We start from the raw sequence: 20,683 nt of genomic DNA, 5'->3' as shown, positions 1-20,683 counted from the left end.
ATCCCCTGCTGCTGTGACAGAAGGTCCTCCTGAAGAGGCAGACGGATCGGGGATCGACTGACATGTTGAGTTACCAGAACCTTCGAGCCCAGTCCGGAGCCACAAGGATTACCTGGGCCCGGTCGCGCCTGATCTTCTTCAGCACTCTGGGCAGAAGTGGTATAGGTGGAAAGGCGTATAACAGACCGCAACTCCACTCGCGACGAAATGCGTCGCCGAGCGAGTGCCGCCTTGGAAATTCCAACGCGCAGAACTGATGATATTGCGCGTTCTCTTCGGTGGCGAATAGATCTAACCAATGCTCTCCCCACTGCCGAAAGAAGCCTTGTGCCACGTCAGAGTTCAGACGCCATTCGTGATCCATCAAGCACCGTCGGCTGAGTTTGTCCGCCCTGGCGTTCAGAGAACCTGCCAGGTGGTGAACCACCAGGGTCACGCCCTGATGTTCCAGCCACTGCCAGAGCCTCAGAGCCTCTTGACAGAGGGTCCAGGACCCCACACCGCCCTGTTTGTTGCAGTACCACATGGCGGTGGTGTTGTCCGTGAACACCTGCACCACACTCCCCCGGACTGAGGGGAGGAATGCTTTCAGTGCTAGACGAATCGCACTCAGCTCCAGAAGGTTGATATGGAGCTGGGACTCCGCCAAAGACCAGAGGACTCTGATCTACGCCTCTCCCATGTGGCCTCCCCAGCCCTGGAGGGACGCGTCCGTCACAACTACGTGCTCCGGTTGGGGAAGGGAGAGGGATCTGCCACTGACCCAATCGCGGTCCGTGAGCCACCACTGCAACTGTCTCGCAGTGCCCTCCGAGATCAGAACATGGTCGGACAGGTTGCCCTGATGCTGGGCCCACTGAAACTTCAGGTCCCACTGCAGAGCCCGCATCCGCCACCGGGCGTGATGTACCAGAAGGATGCAGGAAGCCATCAGCCCCAGGAGCCGCAGCATCAACCTGACCGAAACCCGGGATAACGGCCAGAAGATGGGAATAAAAGCCTGAATATCCTGGACTCGCTGCTCGGGAGGAAAAACCCGAAACTGCGCCGCGTCCAGAACAGCTCCGATGAAGAGGAGCTTTTGGGAGGGGCACAGGTGTGATTTCGGCACGTTGATGGAAAACCCCAGCAGGTGCAGGAGATCCACTGTAATCTGGAGGTGGTTGACGACTTTTTGGGGCGAGCCCGCCTTCAACAACCAGTCGTCGAGGTAGGGGAAGACTGAAACCCCTAACCTGCGCAGATGAGCTGCGACCACCGCCATCACCTTCGTGAACACCCGTGGGGCACTGGTAAGGCCAAAGGGGAGTACGGTGAACTGAAAATGCTCGAGGCCTACCGTGAACCGCAGGTAACGTCGGTGGGCCGGCAGGACGGGGATGTGAAAGTAGGCGTCCTGGAAGTCCAACGCCACCATCCAGTCTTGCGGGTCTAGGGCAGCCAAGACTTGAGCTAAAGGCAACATTTTGAACTTCTCCTTCTGGAGGAAGCTGTTGATGCTCCGTAGGTCCAAGATAGGGCGGAGGCCCCCTTGGGTACCAGAAAGTAGTGGGAGTAGCAACCACACCCTACTTCTGGCCCAGGAACACGGTCGATGACCCCCTTGGCCAAGAGGGTCGTAACTTCCTCCTGCAGAAGTTGCAAGTGGTCCCCCCGACACGCAGTGGTACTGCGGTGGCATGGCTGGAGGGGTCGACTCGAAGGGGAGGGAGTAGCCCCTTCGGACGATTTGCAGCACCCACCTGTCCGATGTGACTGTGCGCTAGTGGAAGAGGTGATGGCGGACCCTGCCCCCCACTGGCGTCACATGGGCCTTGAGGCGGGTGCTGCGGGAGCGGGTGCGGACTGGCCTCGCCTCGTACCCCGACCGCCTCCCCGGTGGTTCCCACGGCCGCCACCGCGCTGGACATTCTGCTGCGGCGTGTGGCTGACGGTCCGCGTGGGGGCGCCCCTTCCTTGGCCACGAAAGGAGCGAAAGGCACACATTTGCTGGCGCTGGGCTGAGAGGCCCAAGGACTTGGCCGTAGCCCTGGAGTCCTTAAAGCGCTCAAGCGCGTGGTCTGCCTGGTCGCCAAACAGGCGACGGCCATCAAACGGCATGTCCAGAAGCGTGGCTTGGACATCGGCCGAAAAATTGGCGCACCGTAGCCAGGCGTGGCGTCTGACCGCCACGGTCGTGGCCATTGCTCTGCCTAGCGTATCGGTGGTATCCAGTCCCCACCGGATAGAGTACTGTGCCGAATCTCGACCCTCCGCTAGGGCTTGGGCGAGTTTAGCTCAGACCTCCTCAGGCATTGTGGCAGCTTGTCCGCAACCGTGTCCCACAGGGTGTGGGTGTAGCGGCCCAAGAGGCATGCGGTGTTGACTGACCGCAGTCCCAGACTAAGGGTCGAGAACACCTTCTTGCCAAATTGTTCAAACCTCTTGGATTCCCTGTCGGGAGGGGCCGACGGGAACGTGGTCTGGGAGTTAGAGGCCTGGATAACCAGACTCTCGGGGGTTGGATGGGTCGACAGGAAGCTTGGGTCACCCGGAGCCGGGCGGTAGCGTCTGGCCACGTTCCTGTCCACAGGCTGTCCTGAGGCGGGCTTGGACCAGGTGCCCAGCAGAACGTCACATAAGGCCTCATTAAATGGCAGCAGAGGCTCGACCGAGCTTGACTGCAATTTGAGGACCTCGGTGAGGAGATTAGTCCTCACGGCCGCTGAGGGGAGTGTAAGGTTTAAGGCCTTAGCCGCCCGCATCAGAACTACGCTAAGGGCTGCCCCCTCCTCCATAGCCATGGTTGGAGGGGAGACAAAACCAGTGTCCGGAGAGAGATCCAGGCCGCTGGCTTCCCCAAGCTCCTCTGTCCAGTACGCTTGGTCCTGACACTCCTGTGTCAGAGGGTCCTCAGACCCCTCCCAGTCCTCTTCGTCACCCAATTCCTGGTAGCCAGGATCAACAATTGGGGCCCGTTCATTAAAGTAGAATGTACCCAAAGCCGTCTCGTACGGCGCCCAACGGGGCCGTGTCGACGGCTGAACGGGATTGACATAAGAACTGGGGCCGGCGTCGTCCGAAGTTGGCGCCGGTGGTGACACCCTTGGGGGCGGCACCGGTGAGGTCGTAAGGTCGCCCGGCGTCGACCCGGACCCGGATCCGGCCGGGGCCTGTGGCGCCGGGACCGAAGTCGCCGGCGGCGCAGAGGCCGAAGCCGTCTGCGGCGTCTGTGCCGAAGCACGCGACCCGCCAGGCCCCAGAGCTGGACTCACTGGGCCCGAAGGCGCCGTGGGGTCCGGTGGAGAAGAGAACGACCTCATGGCACTGCAGACACCGGCGATGGGGGTCAGTACTCGACATCAGTCGACACCAGGGTTTGAACACTGGCATCCGTACCGGCACCTGAAGAGTCAAGAGCGACTCGAAGAAGATCAAAAATATTTTAAAAAGTTTTAGTCAAAAAGTGACTAAGGGGTAGAGCTTCTCCGGATCTGCGCTAGCTGGCGCGGAAAAAAGAAGAACTGACGTCAGCGCGCATGGGCGGCGTCTAAGTACTCCAACGTCATTCCGGCGCAGACAACACCGACGACGGATGCGGAGCCAGAGACGACGCGCAGGGGTATTGCTACGCAAAAATTTCCGGATCCAGTCTGACGCCTGGGGATATTCTAAGGTAAGGAATCTAATACTAACGTGTTTCTTTCAGATATATGAATACGTTTATGCAGTTGTTGCACCAACATCAGTTGGCCATTAATATGACTGATTGTTGGGTGTGCGGACTCATGCCACACAATACACAAAAGGGAATGCCATATTTGGTTCTTCTTTTCTCATACAAAGGTTCAGCTTGGGCCTATTTGACAATGTTTTCAGCCGCATACCACAACAGACTGTCCTGTGAGAACTCCTGGGAATGGATTGGATTTTAGCCATAGCTCCTTGATAAAAAGCATAGTGGTAATGGCCAAGATTGTAGATAAGAGTAAGATTCCATTAGATGAAAAGAAAACTTACGATGGATGGAATGTTACCCACTATGTCTCCATTCTAAGTGACAAAACTAGAAAAGGAGAGTCTTCCCCAGTGTGGACTGTGCCCCATAAAGGTAATCTTTGTCTCCAAATTAACAGTAAGAAAATTGACGACATCCAGAAATGTGCATATACATATATTCTTTCATCTCTTGATTTTCCTCTGTTAGTTCCGTCCCAAGGAACATATTTTGTTTGTAACTATCGAGCTTACACTTGATTACCTTCCAACTTTTCTGGAACTTGCTACATAGCTTTCCTCCTTCCCCCTACATATACGGTTTTGTCAGATCATCTTAGAGTTAGACATAGCAGAGGCGTATTCGATGCCAAAGACACGGAAGAACAGGAGGGAGGAGATTTCCTTAAAGGATTCCTTCCCTTTTGGGGTCTGATGATTAACAGCAGACACATTAGGCAATTGGTTTGAGTGGTTGAGACCACTATTAATGTTACTGCAGGTGCGATAGGCAACATTACGGCAGAACTTCAAGCGGACCGTCTTATGACGCTCCAAAATAGAATTGCGTTAGACGTGATCCTAGCAGACCGAGGAGGTGACTGTAGATTGATCGGATCTAGTTGCTGCATTTATATTCCAGATGACGCTCCAGCAGTATACCAAGCCATTTCTAAATTGCACACAGACTCCGAGTCGATACATCAGGATGAAGGAGATTGGTCTTTTATGGGATGGTTTTGGGGAATATTGTCAACTTGGGGATGGAAGATTTTAACGTTCCTTGGAGCAATTTTAGCTGTCATATTCTCTTGTTGTTTATGTGTTCAGTGTGGTCCTGCAGTTTGTGGCCTGTTGGCTACTTTATGCGTTCCACGATCTGCCGCTCAGAAGACAGAGAATATTAGAAAGATGGTGCAGCAACAGCTTGAAAATCTCATGAACATCAGTGTTGACTGACTCAGATTAGCGTGAGTTGGTTCGTTTTTGCCTGAGTAATGGCAAAAGGAGGGTCTGCAAATTACAAATTCGTTCGCACTCAGCCTCCAATTTCAGATCGCCGCCATTTTGTGTTGCCCTCACTCAGGCAGCTTGGCGAACGCAATGTTTTTGTCGTTTCTGCTTTGCGTGTCAGGTGGCTTCCTCGCCTATGTTTGCTAACGAGTGTCAGGGTCTGGCCGAGTACACTAATTCATGTCTGAGATGATTAATCCCCGTCCGGACTACATGTCGTTTCACACCATTGTTTCCTTTAAGTTATCTTATCTGCTTCCTTCGCTGCATGTCTCATGTATTCTCCTGTTTCTCGACTGTCCTTCTACGACACGCAGCTGTGTTTTCTCTGCTTGTAAATCGAATTGTGTGGCTTAGCTTGTGATTTACTTAACGGGTCGTATGACAAACAGAACTGGGAACTTGAGTTGCTTAGGTCTTAAAACATGGTCTATAACATTTGCCTATAGCTCATGCTCGTGTGTGATTGCATTTTGCATTGTATTGCATTGTATATAAACCTGTGCGCCACGGAGTTAAGTGGCAGTCTCTTTTGAACCTTGTTGTACTGACGACTTCTAAGACCACTGTTCTAGCTACAGCTAATAAATACCATCTTCTACGCCAGACAAAGAGTCCGTGTCTCTGTTTTGACAAGGCAGGTGAATCCCGGGGATCTTAGGCGTACCCTGCGCCGCCGAGCCTTAAGGCTGCGGTTCTCCAGACAGGTCAATCGCAAAGATTATAAATAATTATGCACATTTTTCATTAGTTAATACTCTACAATGACATGTGGAGGAACACAGTTATATACGTACTCAAAGAACCAGAAGTGGTTCTTCTTCTTTTTGGAATTTCTTGAATGGTTTTTTCATTAGCTAATGAACCTCTGGTCTGAATGGTTCTTGTGATCGATTTCTGAACGTGTTCAGTCTTCTCAACTCCATGAAAATATTTCATATGATAGTGTAGTAGCTTTGCTTTACGGAAAAATTTCGAACAATCCTTAATCTTGCATTTGAACTTGCTGCGGTCCAAGTCACTGGTGAGCACTTTGCAAGCGAGAAGGTCACTGTGTTTCCTCAATGTTGTAACTAGAAAAACACAAACAACAAATGTTAAGCATATTTTCAAGTGTAGCACCAGACCAGCAATAGTTTGAAATCTTCTTTAAAAGAGGTAACAAAGAAGCAAAATGTAAGAAAATAGATTAGTCACGAAGGATGGGAATCCTTCAAAACAAGTCCGCAATTCTCTTTTTACTGGGAACCACATACCGCATTATAGCACATGACTCTTTCAGGGTGGTACAGCAGTTCAAGGTATACTCAGAGGATGTGTTAATGGCTAGCAACGCCAATTCGCGGACACAAAACACTACTCAAATTATTGTTAGTGCCTTTTCTTTTAAACAGGAAAAATACTTTTATTATTCACACACTACCCAGTGATAAGTATTACATAACATATATATACATTCAGGTAGACAGATTTACCTTTGGTAACACTCTCATATCACATTTAACACCCAGGTGTGTCCTGACTTAAATAAGAGCAATATCACCACCCAGAACAGATGCAACATCACACTTTAAATATGGCAGGCCTAGTGGCTGTCAATGCCACAACATTGGGAGGAGGACAGGGATAAACGTTGAGATATCCAGTGAGGGAGTACCTTGACGAAAATGTGACTACAGGACCCCCTCCCCCACCCCTTCATGAGGTACAATACTTAAACATTCAGGGTAAGAATCTTTACGACAAAAAAAGATGCAACAATGCAGTCACTGGCCTTTGCGTGGGCAATATCAGTTATAAGGTCTTTATTGGAAGGTGAACTAGTCCATACACGGGTCATTTTCAGTGCATGTAAATCATATGATCTATTTAAGTGTGCGACTAAACGAATTGGAAAAAGTATTGCATACTAATTATTTGTACAAGTTAATTCTGGCCACTCACGAAGACCTGTCTGTCTTAATTGCATGTACATGTTTTTGTGTTCATTGTATTATATATATGTTCTATGTCTTGTAGATAAGGTTCCTACTGATACTGAAGGACCCGGTTTGGATCAAGTGCCAATCGGGTATTTTATGCACGATAATTGTACACAGTGTGTAGGGAAGCAGCATAGGGACATATTGGGTTCATTACGGTCATGAAGAATGCCCGGGACCCCTTATGGGGCCATTACAGGGCTGAAACATGGCACCTGACTGAGTGGACAGCTAGCACCATAACAGGGCTATTATGGTTCTATATTTCATGCTTTCAACTATCTCTCCACTACCAATGAATACAAATGCAATAAGTGACTGGCAGGCAGTAGGGATTTTTATTTTGACCCCCCCCATTTTTCCCCCCCTGTCTGTTACACCTTAGTTTCCCACTAATATTAGAACAGCAGCCCTAACATGGGCTCGTTCGCCATTAGAGGAGTCTCTGACGAAAGTGGGATGGACAATGGTGAAGCCTGACCCTTGGAGGTGTGCGAGGCCATCCTGTTAATTTTGTGCGCACAATTGTGGTGGTCCAAAATATTGGAATACTTGAGTAGCCAGAACAATTACTCAGTTACTCAGTGGAGGTGCACCTACACTGTAAGGTGAGAAAAATCCACAATAGGTGAGACTGATAACAGAAGGGCCCTTCGTTTTTCTAGTGGAAACAGTATTTTAAAGGGGGAGCACGAATGGTGGTCCCTTGCCCTCCGGGTAAACTTGTTCCCACTCCCTTTGACCCTTCAGCGGTTGGGTCACATGTGATACATAGTTTGTCATATTTCCCTATGTCCTTCCTATCCCACCAAGCCCCAAACCCCACGTGGGTGCATGCAATAGGGAAGAACAAATTCCTTTGATGGAACGTTAGAAGGACATTGGGAAATGTCATATGCTTCTGTGGAACCTTTTGGCACAAGGTTAGTTTTCTCTGACAAGAAGGCTGTCACTGCCTATATGCCAGCCCCCTGGATTAGCCCATAAATATGCAAAACTGATGTGGAAATTGCTCTGCTGGGATCAACAACCCCAAGGAACTGGCTGTGGTCCTGCTATATTTAAAACCCCTGCAAGCGAAGTCTGCCTTCTTTCCTAAGTGATGAGAACAATTGAAGGGCATGTTCATTAGCACTGCATGCAAATCTAAAGAAAATCTGGTTGATTTCAACCAGGCGAAGCACAACACTGACACCAACAGCCCTGCCTATGCAGTTCGTGCCATCCAAGCCCGTACTGATGATGTACTTCACCGCATACTGTCCATCATGGAGTGGCATGACCCCACTTATCAGAGAGTGGAAGCACTACTAGAAAATTCTTCAAATCCATTCTAGTATCTGGGAGATATTCTAAGGGGCTGAATCTGTAATTAGAAGTAGCCATAAAAAAGGACTGAATTGGTGGCTGCACTATGGTTTAGGATAGCTGCCACTGCCTGTGGGCCAACCTTAAAGTATTTCAAACTTTTTCATTATCAATTTGATTAGAAGAGGCCACTTCAGGTAAAAAGGAAGTAACAGTTGAACTCCATTACTCGCTCCCTGCAGGGATAGACATTGCCTGCCAGACAGAACGTCTGCATCACATGGAGAGACAAGTGGTAGTTTCTGACATTGCAGGTAACAAAATGATGGAGAAAGACTGTTTGTTGCTAGGAGCATGGCACTGGGAAGGACTTATTCCCTTTAAGTATTGAATACGTAATTTTTCTAACTCAAATGTACCAGCACTACTGCTACACATGTGAACACATGAGGAGCTTTAAAGTCCTTCCAAAAGGAAGGACTTGAAATTGGTAATATGTTCCACTTACCACCACCATAGGTACTTGTAATGGGCTGGATGTACTAGAAGGGGATGTTGGCGTCCTTGGGGTCCACTGTAGCAGCGGATGGCATAATGTAGACTTCTCATTTTGAAGCAGAGTCGTTGGACACAATGTATGTCTTTTCAGGAAAATGATGGGGGGGGGGGGGAATACCCTATGTTCTGCTGGTGCATGGGAACTTTCTCATAAGAGTCTTTTAGGAACAGCATTTTGACTTTGCCAAACTTGTTGAGTTTGAATGAACGTGGTGGGTGAGTAGGAGGGGAAGAGTAAAATAAATAAATAAATAAAACAAATGCAATTCATCGTGGGCAGTGGTGGACAACACTAATTTTCTGAAGTAATGCTGACCCCGACAGGTGTTACAAAACCAGGGGACTGTATAGGAAGTCACTGTTTTTAGGTCAAGTAGCCTTTTCCTTTGGCATTGCTGATTTTGGCATATTTGGATTTAGCACGGCATTAGTTTCAAACGCCTAGTCTAGCTTCTTGGTCTTCTTACCAGGGGGTGTTACCAGGGGGTGTTTTATCACCAGTGCCCTAAATGAACACTTTCTGGTTGTGTACACCACGTGGGAATCTGGGCGTCCCTTGTTCCCAAAGAAACAAATGCTCCTGTTGGGCAGGTTCGAATTGTTTTCCTCTCCCAGTGGTTTAACTGGCCTTGTTTCAAGAGGCTCCTTAAAAAAGACTATGGAACACTAACGTGGTCTGGAGTATTTATTAGATCAGTTTTCGAAAGTTTCTCAATGCTAAAATCATCGTCTTCCTCCTATATTGGGCTGTTATGTTGTTATGCGGCCCTCATCACTGCATGGACAACATTATGGCCTGTTTCCGGGTATATGTAGATGACATGTTGGCATACATCCTCTTGTGACATGCCATGGGCCTCACATTCTTTCTGCCCATGTCTGGAGTCTGTATCAACGGAAGGAATTGAAAACCTTGAGGGTTTTACGGATGGCCTTGGGGCAAATGGATGGGCTCTTATCTCGGAACCCAGACTACTCATAAGTCGAGGATTGTTTTTGTTGTGAAGCAAAGTCAGGCACTACAATCTGTTTCGAATTATTAGGTAACTCTTTTCAAGGAAGTTTCCATACTAAGCATGGCATACTTTTCAGTTAAGTTCCTTATTTAGATTTGAGACATTTATGAGGCCAGATCCATTGAGAGGATGAGGGCAGTGTCCTTTCAAGGAAATGGATGTTGGGACACGTCCTTGGTGCTGATGCCTGAAATCCAAGGTGTGGTCTTTGTCTGCCTAGGTGTCAGGCTTCACTGTAGATGCTGGAGAATCTTGGCCTCCAGAGACCGAGTTTGCTGGAGATAGAGTTATCTGACTCCACTCCTGCTGGATTCCGGGCTACTGGATGGGGGATCTTTCCAGGTCTTCAGCAACTGCGCCTGTTGGGGACTTAATAGAATCTTTGTGCTGTATGACAGCAGAATGCACCTAACTCCAATCCCTTCAGTGCAAAAACATTTTTGCAACAAATCAGTTGCTCATTTAAAAGGGAACTTGATATTGGCAACGGGGACAACATTTACAAGGATCTTCTTATAACCTCCTGTCACACTAGTCATTCTAAAGTGGTGTTGAGATGCTGTGCTCAATGCCACTTCATTTGGCAGGAACGCCACCCGCAGACACCACAAACTCATCAGATCCGCCAAAAGGACCGCCTTCACAGACCGCCTAGAAAACAACAGCAAAGAGCTCTTCAGGAACTCTCCAATCCCAACGACATCCCACCGTCACAAGACCTGTGCAACTCGCTGGCCACCTTCTTCCATCGCAAGATCGCAGACATCCACAACAGCTTCGACGCCGTCACCACCCCGGCAACAGCCGACACCCCGTTCCCACTACCACCACCCGCACCAACCGCCTGGACCAACATCAACGACGACACCATCAAGATCATCAACACCGTCCACTCCGGATCCCCGGAAGAACCCTGCCCACACCACATTTTCAACAAAGCCAGCAGCACTAACGCACCCCACCGCCGGAAATCCATCAACATCTTCTTCGAGACAGCGACCTTCCCGGAGAGCTGGAAGCACGCAGAGATCAACGCCTTACTAAAGAAACCCAAGGCTGACCCCAAGGACCGCAAGAACTTCAGACCCATCTCCCTGCTAAGGTCATCAAAAAGGTCGTCAACAAACAACTGACCAGCTTCCTCGAAGAGAACATACTGGACCCATCCCAGTCAGGGTTCCGCAGCAACCACAGCACCGAAGCTGCCCTCAACGCCACCACCGACGACATCCGTTTCATGCGCGACAACGGAGAAACTGCGGCCCTCATCCTCCTGGACCTGTCAGCCGCTTTCGACACAGTCTGCCACCACACACTAAGAGCACGCCTCCACGATGCCGGAATCCAAGAGAAGGCCCTGGACTGGACCACCTCCTTCCTCTCAGGGAGAACCCAGAGCATCCGCCTCCCCCCCCCCCCCCCCCCTTCCGCTCCAAAGCCACAGAGATCTGTAGCATACCCCAAGGCCTCATCTCTCAGCCCAACGTTGTTCAACGTCTACATGGCACCACTCGCCCACGTCGCCAGACCAGACAGCACAACCTAAACATCATCTCCTACGCCGAAGACACCCAGCTGATCCTCTTGCTCACCAAGGACGCCCACACGGCCAAAACCAACCTCCACGAACGAATGAAAGCTGTCGCCGACTGGATGAGGAACAGCCGACTGAAGCTGAACTCTGACAAGACGGAGGTCCTCATCCTCGGCTCCACCCCCTCGGCCTGGGACGACTCCTGGTGGCCGACGGCACTAGGAGCACCCCCTACACCCACCAACCACGCACGAAACCTAGGGGTCATCCTCGACGCCACACTCTTCATGACAAAGCAGATCAACACCGTCTCCTCCTCCTGCTCCTGCTTCAACACCCTCCGCATGCTTCGCAGAACGTCCCCGCTCGCCTGATCCTGGACATCCCCCACCGCAGCCACATCACACCCCACCTAAAAGAGCTGCACTGGCTCCCCATCAACAGGAGGATAACCTTCAAGCTCCTCACCCACGCACACAAGGCACTCCACGACACCGGACCAGCGTACCTTAACAGACTCAGCCTCTACATCCCAGCCTGCCAGCTCCACTCCTGAGACCACGCCCTCGCTACCATCCCCCGCATCCGAAGAGTGACCCCCAGCGGCCGATCATTCTCCCACCTCGCCACCATGACACGGAACACCCTGCCCCCATCCGCCTACGGCAGACCGAAGACCTTCTCACCTTCAGGAGACTCCTCAAGACATAGCTCTTCGAACAGTAGCAGCATCTCCCCCCCCTCCACCCCCCCAAAAAAAGCGCCTTGAGACCCTCACGGGTATGTAGTGCGCTTTACAAATGTTATGATTGATTGGTGATTATAAAACAAATACATTTTTATTTACTTTTTTGTATTTTTGGGTCTAATTTATAAAGGGTTCATATTATTTTCATGAACATTCTAATTTCTTTTTTCGGGATCACAAAACAATACAACGATATATTACACAAAATAAAATCACAAGTGTGACATTACATTTCATATTTACAACATTTACGACATATGAGTAAGCTCTACTTCCAACAAACAGAAAAGAAAAAGAAAACAGAAGAAAAGTCCAAGGGAGAGGTTGAAGAGATACACCAGTAAATCAAAAATATATATAGCATGAAACGCAAACCCAGGGAGAAAGGTACATTTTAAATAGAAACAAAAATAGCTGAAGCTTGTTGGTGTTTGAAGATTTAATCAATGGTAACACGTGCACCTTTTTCTTTTTCTTTTTTAGCTCTTTTTCCAGGTCGTGAGGATAACCCCTTAAAGCACGAGGGCACTAAAACCAACCATGCTGACTTGAAGTCATGGCAGATGAAATAACGGTGTTCCAGCATTTTTTATCTCGTGTCGGAATGCGAATGATTGGAGGATTCTGAGCTCGCAGCAGGGCTGCTTTGACTCAAGCCACCTCCATCAAGATGGTGTCTCTAGTTTTTAGAGGGAAAGTATAAGCATGTTACTGGTAACAGATTAATTGAATTTTGTGCCAACAGCATTTGCAATGCAATAGGTCTCGCAATACTGAAAGCTTGACATATTGGTGTTGCAATATTAACTTTCAGTATTGCATTGCAAATGTTGTTTTAAAACTGGGAACCCAGCCTGTTATCTGCAGGATTGAATATAGAAATACTTTTTTTGCATATTGTATGATGAGTGCCCAAAAGCAAGCATGGTGTGCACCTATAAATCAGACAGTATTGTTTTAAACTCATGCAAGGATGACCGCTAAGGATGGGTACTCACACAGCAATCACCTTTGAATGAGTTTGGTAAAATATTACAAATGCATTCAAGATTGATGTCATAGGTACATTTGTAGGTATAATGGCCATCTTTGAACACCAATTGTATCATTTTAAAAAAAAAACTTCAAAATTGGCTGCCGCAGATGCATTTGCAGCAGCTGTGAAATGACGTTTGTTTGTAGGCTAGTCTCCTTTAAACTAAGTTCAATATTAACCCGGGTGCGGAGACCTTTTTGGCTATTTGGGGAACTTCACACTTACTCATAACATTTATTTCACAAAAGGTGTCCATGCCAAATTAGAATTCTTTTTTCTTTTCCAACATAATGGGGATTCTAAAGGTATTAAGGGAGTGTGGATGACCCTGAAGGGGAAGAAAAATAGCCAAAATATAGCTTTGTTTTTTGGAAAGAATGCTTCTCAAAAAAGTATTTTTTTCCTAAAACTGAAATCAACTAAAAGGTTTGCTGTGCTAAAATCACAATCTTCCTAGCTTTCAAGAACATGCAAAGTTGTATCAAATTTTTTTTTTTTGTTGACCACAATTTTCGTATTTTTCTAATTAGCAGCAAATTTTCCACATTTTTGTGCTCCCAAACTATTGTGAAACACTTGGGTGATACCGGAAAGCTATACACTTCTTAAAAGTAGACAACATTTTTAATGTAGCAAGGGGTAATTTGTGAAGATCCCTCCACGGATTCTCAGACTAACTGTTGAAATAAAAAAGTATTGAAAAACATTTGTGACAATATGTATATCTGCAACTTGTCACAACTGCCACTTTAAAAAGTAAACCATATACTGAGATTCGAGCAGTGGTTATTTGTACATCTCAGAATTTTTGGGTAACATTTTGCAAAAGCTCTTCTTTCTAGCACAGAGGTTTATATTTGGAAGGCAAAAATGCATAGAAATCGAATTGTTAATAACTAATACTCTACTGCTCGGTTCTCACACATCTCCAAACAAAAATGGTACCTCACTTGTCTAGCTAGGCCTAGCACCAGCAACACAATATACCCCAAAACCTGTCCTAGAGACATTGTATTGTATTCAGAAGAATCCATGTTTTTTTACAATGCGGGGAGCTGCAGATTTTTAGGCCCTATCCACCACTCAATCAATCCGAGCAAAGGTGTGAGACTGAGAAACTCAGGCACAGGGAATTTGCTTGACCAGGATGAGAGTACCTGAGTCCTCCCTTTGCAGGAGAGCTGGAGATAAGCACTTAGCTCGGATCAGAGCAGTGTAAGCCTTCCCGTCACATTCCTGAAGTGCTGAAAGATGCTGGCATGAATCCCGGGCCTGGCAGAACTTTGCAAGAGGTATGGATTACGTCACTGCCAACGAGTCAAAAATGGCAACAGCCTTTTATAACGGCAGATGATAGACGATACAAAACAGGCCTAATAGTAGAGAATGGAATTAGAAAGCCCAATTGCCTACCCTAGTGATCAAAGGGGCCTAGGGTACAAATAGATAGGGAGAAATTCCCCAATATGGTCAAAGCTTTTTTTTGTTACACAGTTTTCATTGCCTAAATAATATATGCAAGCTTACTCTGTCTGGTGATCGCAGCAAACACTATTATCAACCTTGTTAAATAAATAAATTGCATTTGTAAAACACAAATGATCTTATTTGGTATTAAGAATCTTGTTTCGAATGTAAGCATTTCCTTACCAATAAAAAGGATCCTTCTGATCAATGTATCTATACCCTGGGCCTAGGAGACAACAGGGACACCTTCAGTATACCTGAAACATCTAATTTCTGTGGTTTCAGGAGATAAGGTGGTCTGCTACATTCACCTGGAACCATTCCACCTTATAGAGATTATGACGTGACATTTCTGAAAACTATACCCCTGGGGGTGTCTAGGGCGGTGTGTGTGACTTGTGTGGTTCTAAAAAATATTTTTTACCTCCAAAGGTGTGCAAACCTCAAACTTTGCCTACAAAATATATTTTCCTCACATTTCTGTGATGAAAAGTTCTGGAGTATGCGGGAGCCACAAATTTCCTACCAACCAGCCTTCTCCAAAGTCTCCCGATAAAAATGGTACCTCAATTGTGTGGGTGGGCCTAGCGCCCATGACAGGAAAGGGCCTAATCGCAATGTGGAAACACCAACATTTCCAGTCAAAAAACGACCTGATTTGGCAATAGGGGTAGCTGCAATGTTTGGGCCTGGGTTTGGGAGCCACCCATGGAAACCTACTAGACATTTCTGAAAACTGGACACCTGTGGCTGTCCAGGGGAGGTTGACTTGTGTGGTTCTAATAAGTATTTTTTACTAAAAGGTCTTGCAAACTTCAAACTATGCCTAATAACAAATTTTTCTCACATCTGTGCTATGGAAAGATCTGGAATCGACAGGGAGCCACAAATGTCCTAACACCCTGCGTTTCCCCAAGTCTCCAGATAAAAATGGTACCTTGAGTGTTTGAGCCTAGCGCCTCTGAAAGGAAGGAGCCCAAATCGCAATGTGGATACCATCAATATTACCTGTCCAAAAATGACCTCATTTGGCAATGGGGGTAGCTGCTATATTTGTGCCTGAGTTCTGCACCCTCCCACGGAAACCAAACCCAAACATTTCTGAAAGGTAGACACCCAGTGGAGTCCACGAGGGAGAGACTCACTTGGATCCTACTACTGTTTCCTACCCACAATTCCCTGCAAGCCTCAAACGTTGACTAAATCGCACATTTTCCATGCATTTCTGTGACTTAAACTTACGAAATCTGCAGATATCCACAAAGTTCATACCACCCAGTGTTACCCCACTTGCTCTGACAACTTACACTATCAAACTGTAGGTGCTATTCTAAAGTACTTAAAAGGAAACCAAATTGTCAAAAAGCTACTTGCTATTATGTATACAATATACATACAACATAAATGTAAAGCAGGTGTGTATAAATTAAAATTAACTTAGGCGGCACAGATGAAAAAGTTGGAAAGCCTGTTCTATCACAAAAATTAAAAGTCAAATGATATTGCCAAGTTACCTTGCAAAGGTATAGTCACTTTCCCATCAGTTGGTTTAAGACCGTTGTTGCTTTCAGTTTTTACTTCAGCTGCAACACTTTCTGTTTTTTCTTCTACTGCTTTGCTTCCAGTTCTTTCTCCTACGGCTTCACATTCTGTCTTTCTTTCTACTGCTTCACAATGGGTTTTTCCTTCTATTCCATATTGTTCAGTTTTTCCTTCTACTCCACAATGTTCAGTTTTTCCTTCTACTCCCTCACCTTCAGTTTTTACTTCTACGTCTTCTCCTTCAGTTTTTGCTACGAATGCTTCACTTTCAGTTGTTCCTTCACGAGCTTCACTTTCAGATTGCCCCTCTAAAGCTTCATTTTCAGTTTTTCCTTCAAATGCTTCACTTTCAGATTGTTCTTCTATTGATTTGCTTTCGGTTTTCCTTTCTAGTGACTGAATTTCATTTTCATTTTCATCTTCAATTGCTTTGCTTTCAGTTATCTTTTCTAGTGACTGGCATTCGTTTTCATCTTCTATTTCTTTGCAATCAGTTTTTACTTCTAGTGCTTTTATTTCAGGTTTTTCTTCTAGTGCACAGCTTTCAGGATTTGCGTTTATGGTTGTGCTGCTTATTTCTATACCAGTAAGTTCACCTGGCTCAGAGTGCAAGAACGGTTTTGTTTCCATAGATGAAATCTGATCACACAAACACTCCTGTGTAACTAAAACAAAAGTAAAGAAAGGGATAAGATTTGCATGCAACCTTAAATGCTCTAGACGTTAAAACACACCAAATGCACACATGCAAATTGCCCAGAATTACGAATTAAGGACATCTTAAAAAAGGCCAGTAATTGTCGCCATTGGACCATAATGCAAAGCATAGCAGCATATTTGTGGTGTGTCAAGGTGGAAGTGGTGATGGAGCTGGCCAGTTTCATGTTTTTCCATCTTAGATCTGACCAAACGAATGTATTTCCCCCTTAAGGAATGCAAATATATGAAGGTCCCAAAATGTCATTTCTCCAGCAAAGGGAGTTTGCGACGATAAAAGCTTTACAGAATAACATCACATTTGTAGGGTGCCGAGCAGGAGGCAGGAAAGGCAGTACTTGATGCACTAGTTTTCAACTGTGAAAGCCTGCAGCTCACACTTTTTGCACCTAGCTGTTGAAGCCGAGGACTTGATGAAATAAACTAATTATTGGCAGAGGCAGCCGGATGGTCAAAACAAGAGGTGGACCATTTATTGTTTTTGGGGCCAGATATAAACACTCATCTTATTGAACAAGTTACTTACCTCCAGTAATGATCTTCCTGGTAGATATTCTACCTAACCACAGATTACTCCCCCTTTCGAATATTTCCCAGGCATCAGACTGGGTTAGGACTCTTTAGATCAATGCTCCTGCGCACCAGCAGCTGGTGTTGTGCCGATCCGCACTTAAGTCTTTCAGCTCTGAAAACGAAAAGTGGAGCCATGGGCACCAACGTCAATTTCTTTCTCAGGCTGTCCACACCTTCAAAAGCAAAGTCTAGTTCATAACATTAAAATGAACTAGGAAGCAGGCTCACCCAGACTTAAACAGGTTGCAGAATACTGCCTTCCCCAATCCCCACTGTGAAGCCAGTTGCAGTGTTCACATCCAAGCATTACCTCCTCGTTAGTCTTCCTCGCCACATGACTTACATAGTGAGCTTCAGCTCCAAACCAGAACCCTCCAAAGCAAAAAGTTAGCCTCCCATGCCTGTGGGAGATGTGTATCTTTGAGTGGATCACTGTATATAACTCCATATGAACATTTTTAAGGTCATCTAGCCCAATCCAAATGATAGATACTATGTTAATTGATGAGTTAGCCCCTATCTCTAAATTGAGATAGAGACTATATAACAGTGACGCCTCCTTTACGTGTGCATTCTTATAAATACTTGTAGCAAGCATCCTTTTACTGGTCAACAGCTATCTAGCCTGATCATAATCATTTGAACACTATGCTAAATCTAATACATGGACAGACTGTGCTTCACACAAGAACAATATGCATACTCTCCAATAGAACAATACCCTCAATGCTGCCACATACGATCGTTGCGACAGCATGTGTACATTACATTACAATACACCCATGACGAGACTTTGTCAAAACAAGTGGATTGTACCAAATGGATGTCTTTTTCATTTGTTATTTCCATGCTGTACAGAATCCCTTTGTTGATACAAAACCTTTTGCACCGCTTTGTAGCGCGTTAAAATAAAAAACGAACAAAATACATTCTCTGCAAGTTCCCTTCAGTCGCGCATCTTTAACGTGTTAATACGTAGTCTTTGAATCTATTCTAGAACTACATTTCCCGTCACCTCTGAAGACGCTCAATGATGAGTTCACGCTAAGCCAATGAATGTGCGTCTAACTAACAACAAATATGGCTGTAGGACCTGCCACGGTACCTCCCCACCAGCTCAGACGCTGGTTTGGTGTACCGACGGATAGGTAAGCGCTGCCTCTACTTTTATTTTTTCTTGCCCTTTGCACACACCGTACGCAACGGAGACTGCTGTGTTTTTAACTGACACGCGCTTCGTAATAACATTCAGGGTAACATACTCCTTCGGCTGGGTGTTTTACCGTGATCTGGCGGCGTGTGGACGGCGCTCCTTTGCGCGTCACCTCACTCGGCTTAGAATCCACTTTTTTGGAGACGTGCCTTATCACCAGTTCGTGATGTATGTGTGGATGTGTTTCCATCAACTAGACTAGAAGAGTGCACGCTCACAGAATCTGAGCGGCACCTTAACGTTATCGGGTGTTAAAGTTGTCTCGATATAACGTGATCTATTCCCTAGACTAAGTGTGACTTTTCATCTGAATACATCTGCCTATAGACATGTGACGAAAATGGTTTCACCCTTGTCAGTGAATAATTAATAGACAGTTTTCCTTAAATAAATGTAAAAATAGGAATCTGAAACCAACACGATTTATCGTCTAAGAATGAGAGATGCAATATTTCTATACAATTAGACAAGACGCATTTATATGACAGAGTGCTCTCGTAAGCACATTATTCAAAACTCAATACTTTATCTCTTGTAGTAGCAGTCGTGAAGCCTTATATTTTTTCCTCCTTCATTCCCCCTTACTAACAGAGCGGTGCTCCCTGATCCTGAGCTGTAGCCAGGTGAGGTGATGAGTATGCTTCTCACACTAAAGGTGAGTTAAAGCATGATTTGTAAAATGTGGATAAGGTTATTACAATTCCTTTAGAAATAACCTAGGAAGGGCTTTGAATAACTCAGCCTTCGCAAGCTAGATAACCACATCTAACATGTTTTGTGTTATCTCTTGTATGTTTGTTTCTCTCCCTGTTTTCTATGGATGCCTTCTGTTCCTCTTGTTTTACCTCCTGCCAACATAACACCGACCTACCGGGACAAAGGAGTGAGAGGACTGGATGAGGTGATATAATACTAATGTTTACACCACATCTCTTGTTTTCTTTTTATACACTTTATGTTAGCAGTAGCAAAGATAGTACACGGTCCTGAGGAAGCAGTAGATACCAGCTGGATCAAAAAAGCTGCAGAAACATGTCGACCTAACATCTTACACAGTAGATATTTGTTAGAAACTACTGTTTCTTTGCACAATTTAGTTTTTAGTATTTGGGAGTGGTTGGCTGAAGAATAAAGTTGTAGTTGCATCCATTACCCAAATTTTAACAGAACACTTTTTCACTCATATTATTTTGAATTTTGCACTGCTTCTCAGTTACCACACACACAGAGAGAATCCCCTTTTACATCTAGCCGGACACCACACAAAGCAAAATCTTTTTGTGTCTGCAACGGGGACTCCCAGCTCTGTGTAGCTGACCCAAATGATGACAAAAGGGCGGCACAGTTTATGTAACTGATGGGAATCTTCTCGCACGGATGAGAGTCCAGTTGTAGGTTATATACCCTATATAGAAGACACTAGTCAGCAGGTCAGAACGAACATTTTAGCTAGACCCACAGTTATTATTTAGGAGTGTAGCCTCCCATCCCTTCCCAAGATGGCCGACCCTTTACCACCTGACCTCTACAAGAGGCGGGCCGGCCCAACCCATCAGCCTGTTTTTTTTGTTCTGCGCGTCATTACTCTCCAGATGCGTCTTCAGGTAAATGGTTCCTGCTGTTGCGGGAGCCTGGGTCCTTGGTTGGTGTTCCTGCGCTAGCGGACTCTGGGGCTTTTGGACCTCTCCCCTTCCTTCCCCCGGTCTCTTTGGAGCTGGTTAGGCTCTGCCATAGCGGGCCAGGGGTCAATAGGGGGGGCGGGCGGTGTGGTCTGGGGCTCTGTTATTTTGCTCCCATTTGCCCCGCGCCTCGCATTTACTCCGTTTGTGGCCATGTTCTGGCTCACTATTACGGTGCTGCAGGGAGCCAGTAGTGCCCGCTGGGCATGCAGCCATGGATCCGGTTGGTCAGCCTATCCCCTCGAGATTACCTCCTACTGTTTGGTACTTCAATTTTCTGGGGATTCACTGAATTGTGCTGTTGGTTGTAGGTGACCTGTT

At 46.4% G+C, this 20,683-nt stretch overlaps 1 protein-coding gene across 1 annotated transcript in view; it reads right to left on the bottom strand.

The window, feature by feature from the left end:
- PHF20 (PHD finger protein 20) overlaps nucleotides 1-20,683 on the bottom strand; it is a 1,006,161-nt gene that overhangs the window by 457,615 nt on the left and 527,863 nt on the right. The window contains exons 12-13 of the mRNA XM_086932347.1: nucleotides 16,153-16,845; nucleotides 5,787-6,062 (exon numbers count right to left, since the gene is read on the bottom strand). Of these exons, the coding sequence (XP_086788473.1) occupies nucleotides 5,787-6,062; nucleotides 16,153-16,845 (969 nt within the window). The remainder of the gene's footprint in view (nucleotides 1-5,786; nucleotides 6,063-16,152; nucleotides 16,846-20,683) is intronic.

This window comes from Lissotriton vulgaris, chromosome 7, assembly GCF_964263255.1.
Source record: "Lissotriton vulgaris chromosome 7, aLisVul1.2, whole genome shotgun sequence".
NCBI classification, from domain to species: domain Eukaryota; kingdom Metazoa; phylum Chordata; class Amphibia; order Caudata; family Salamandridae; genus Lissotriton; species Lissotriton vulgaris.
This window is presented reverse-complemented; position numbering and strand designations above follow the sequence as displayed.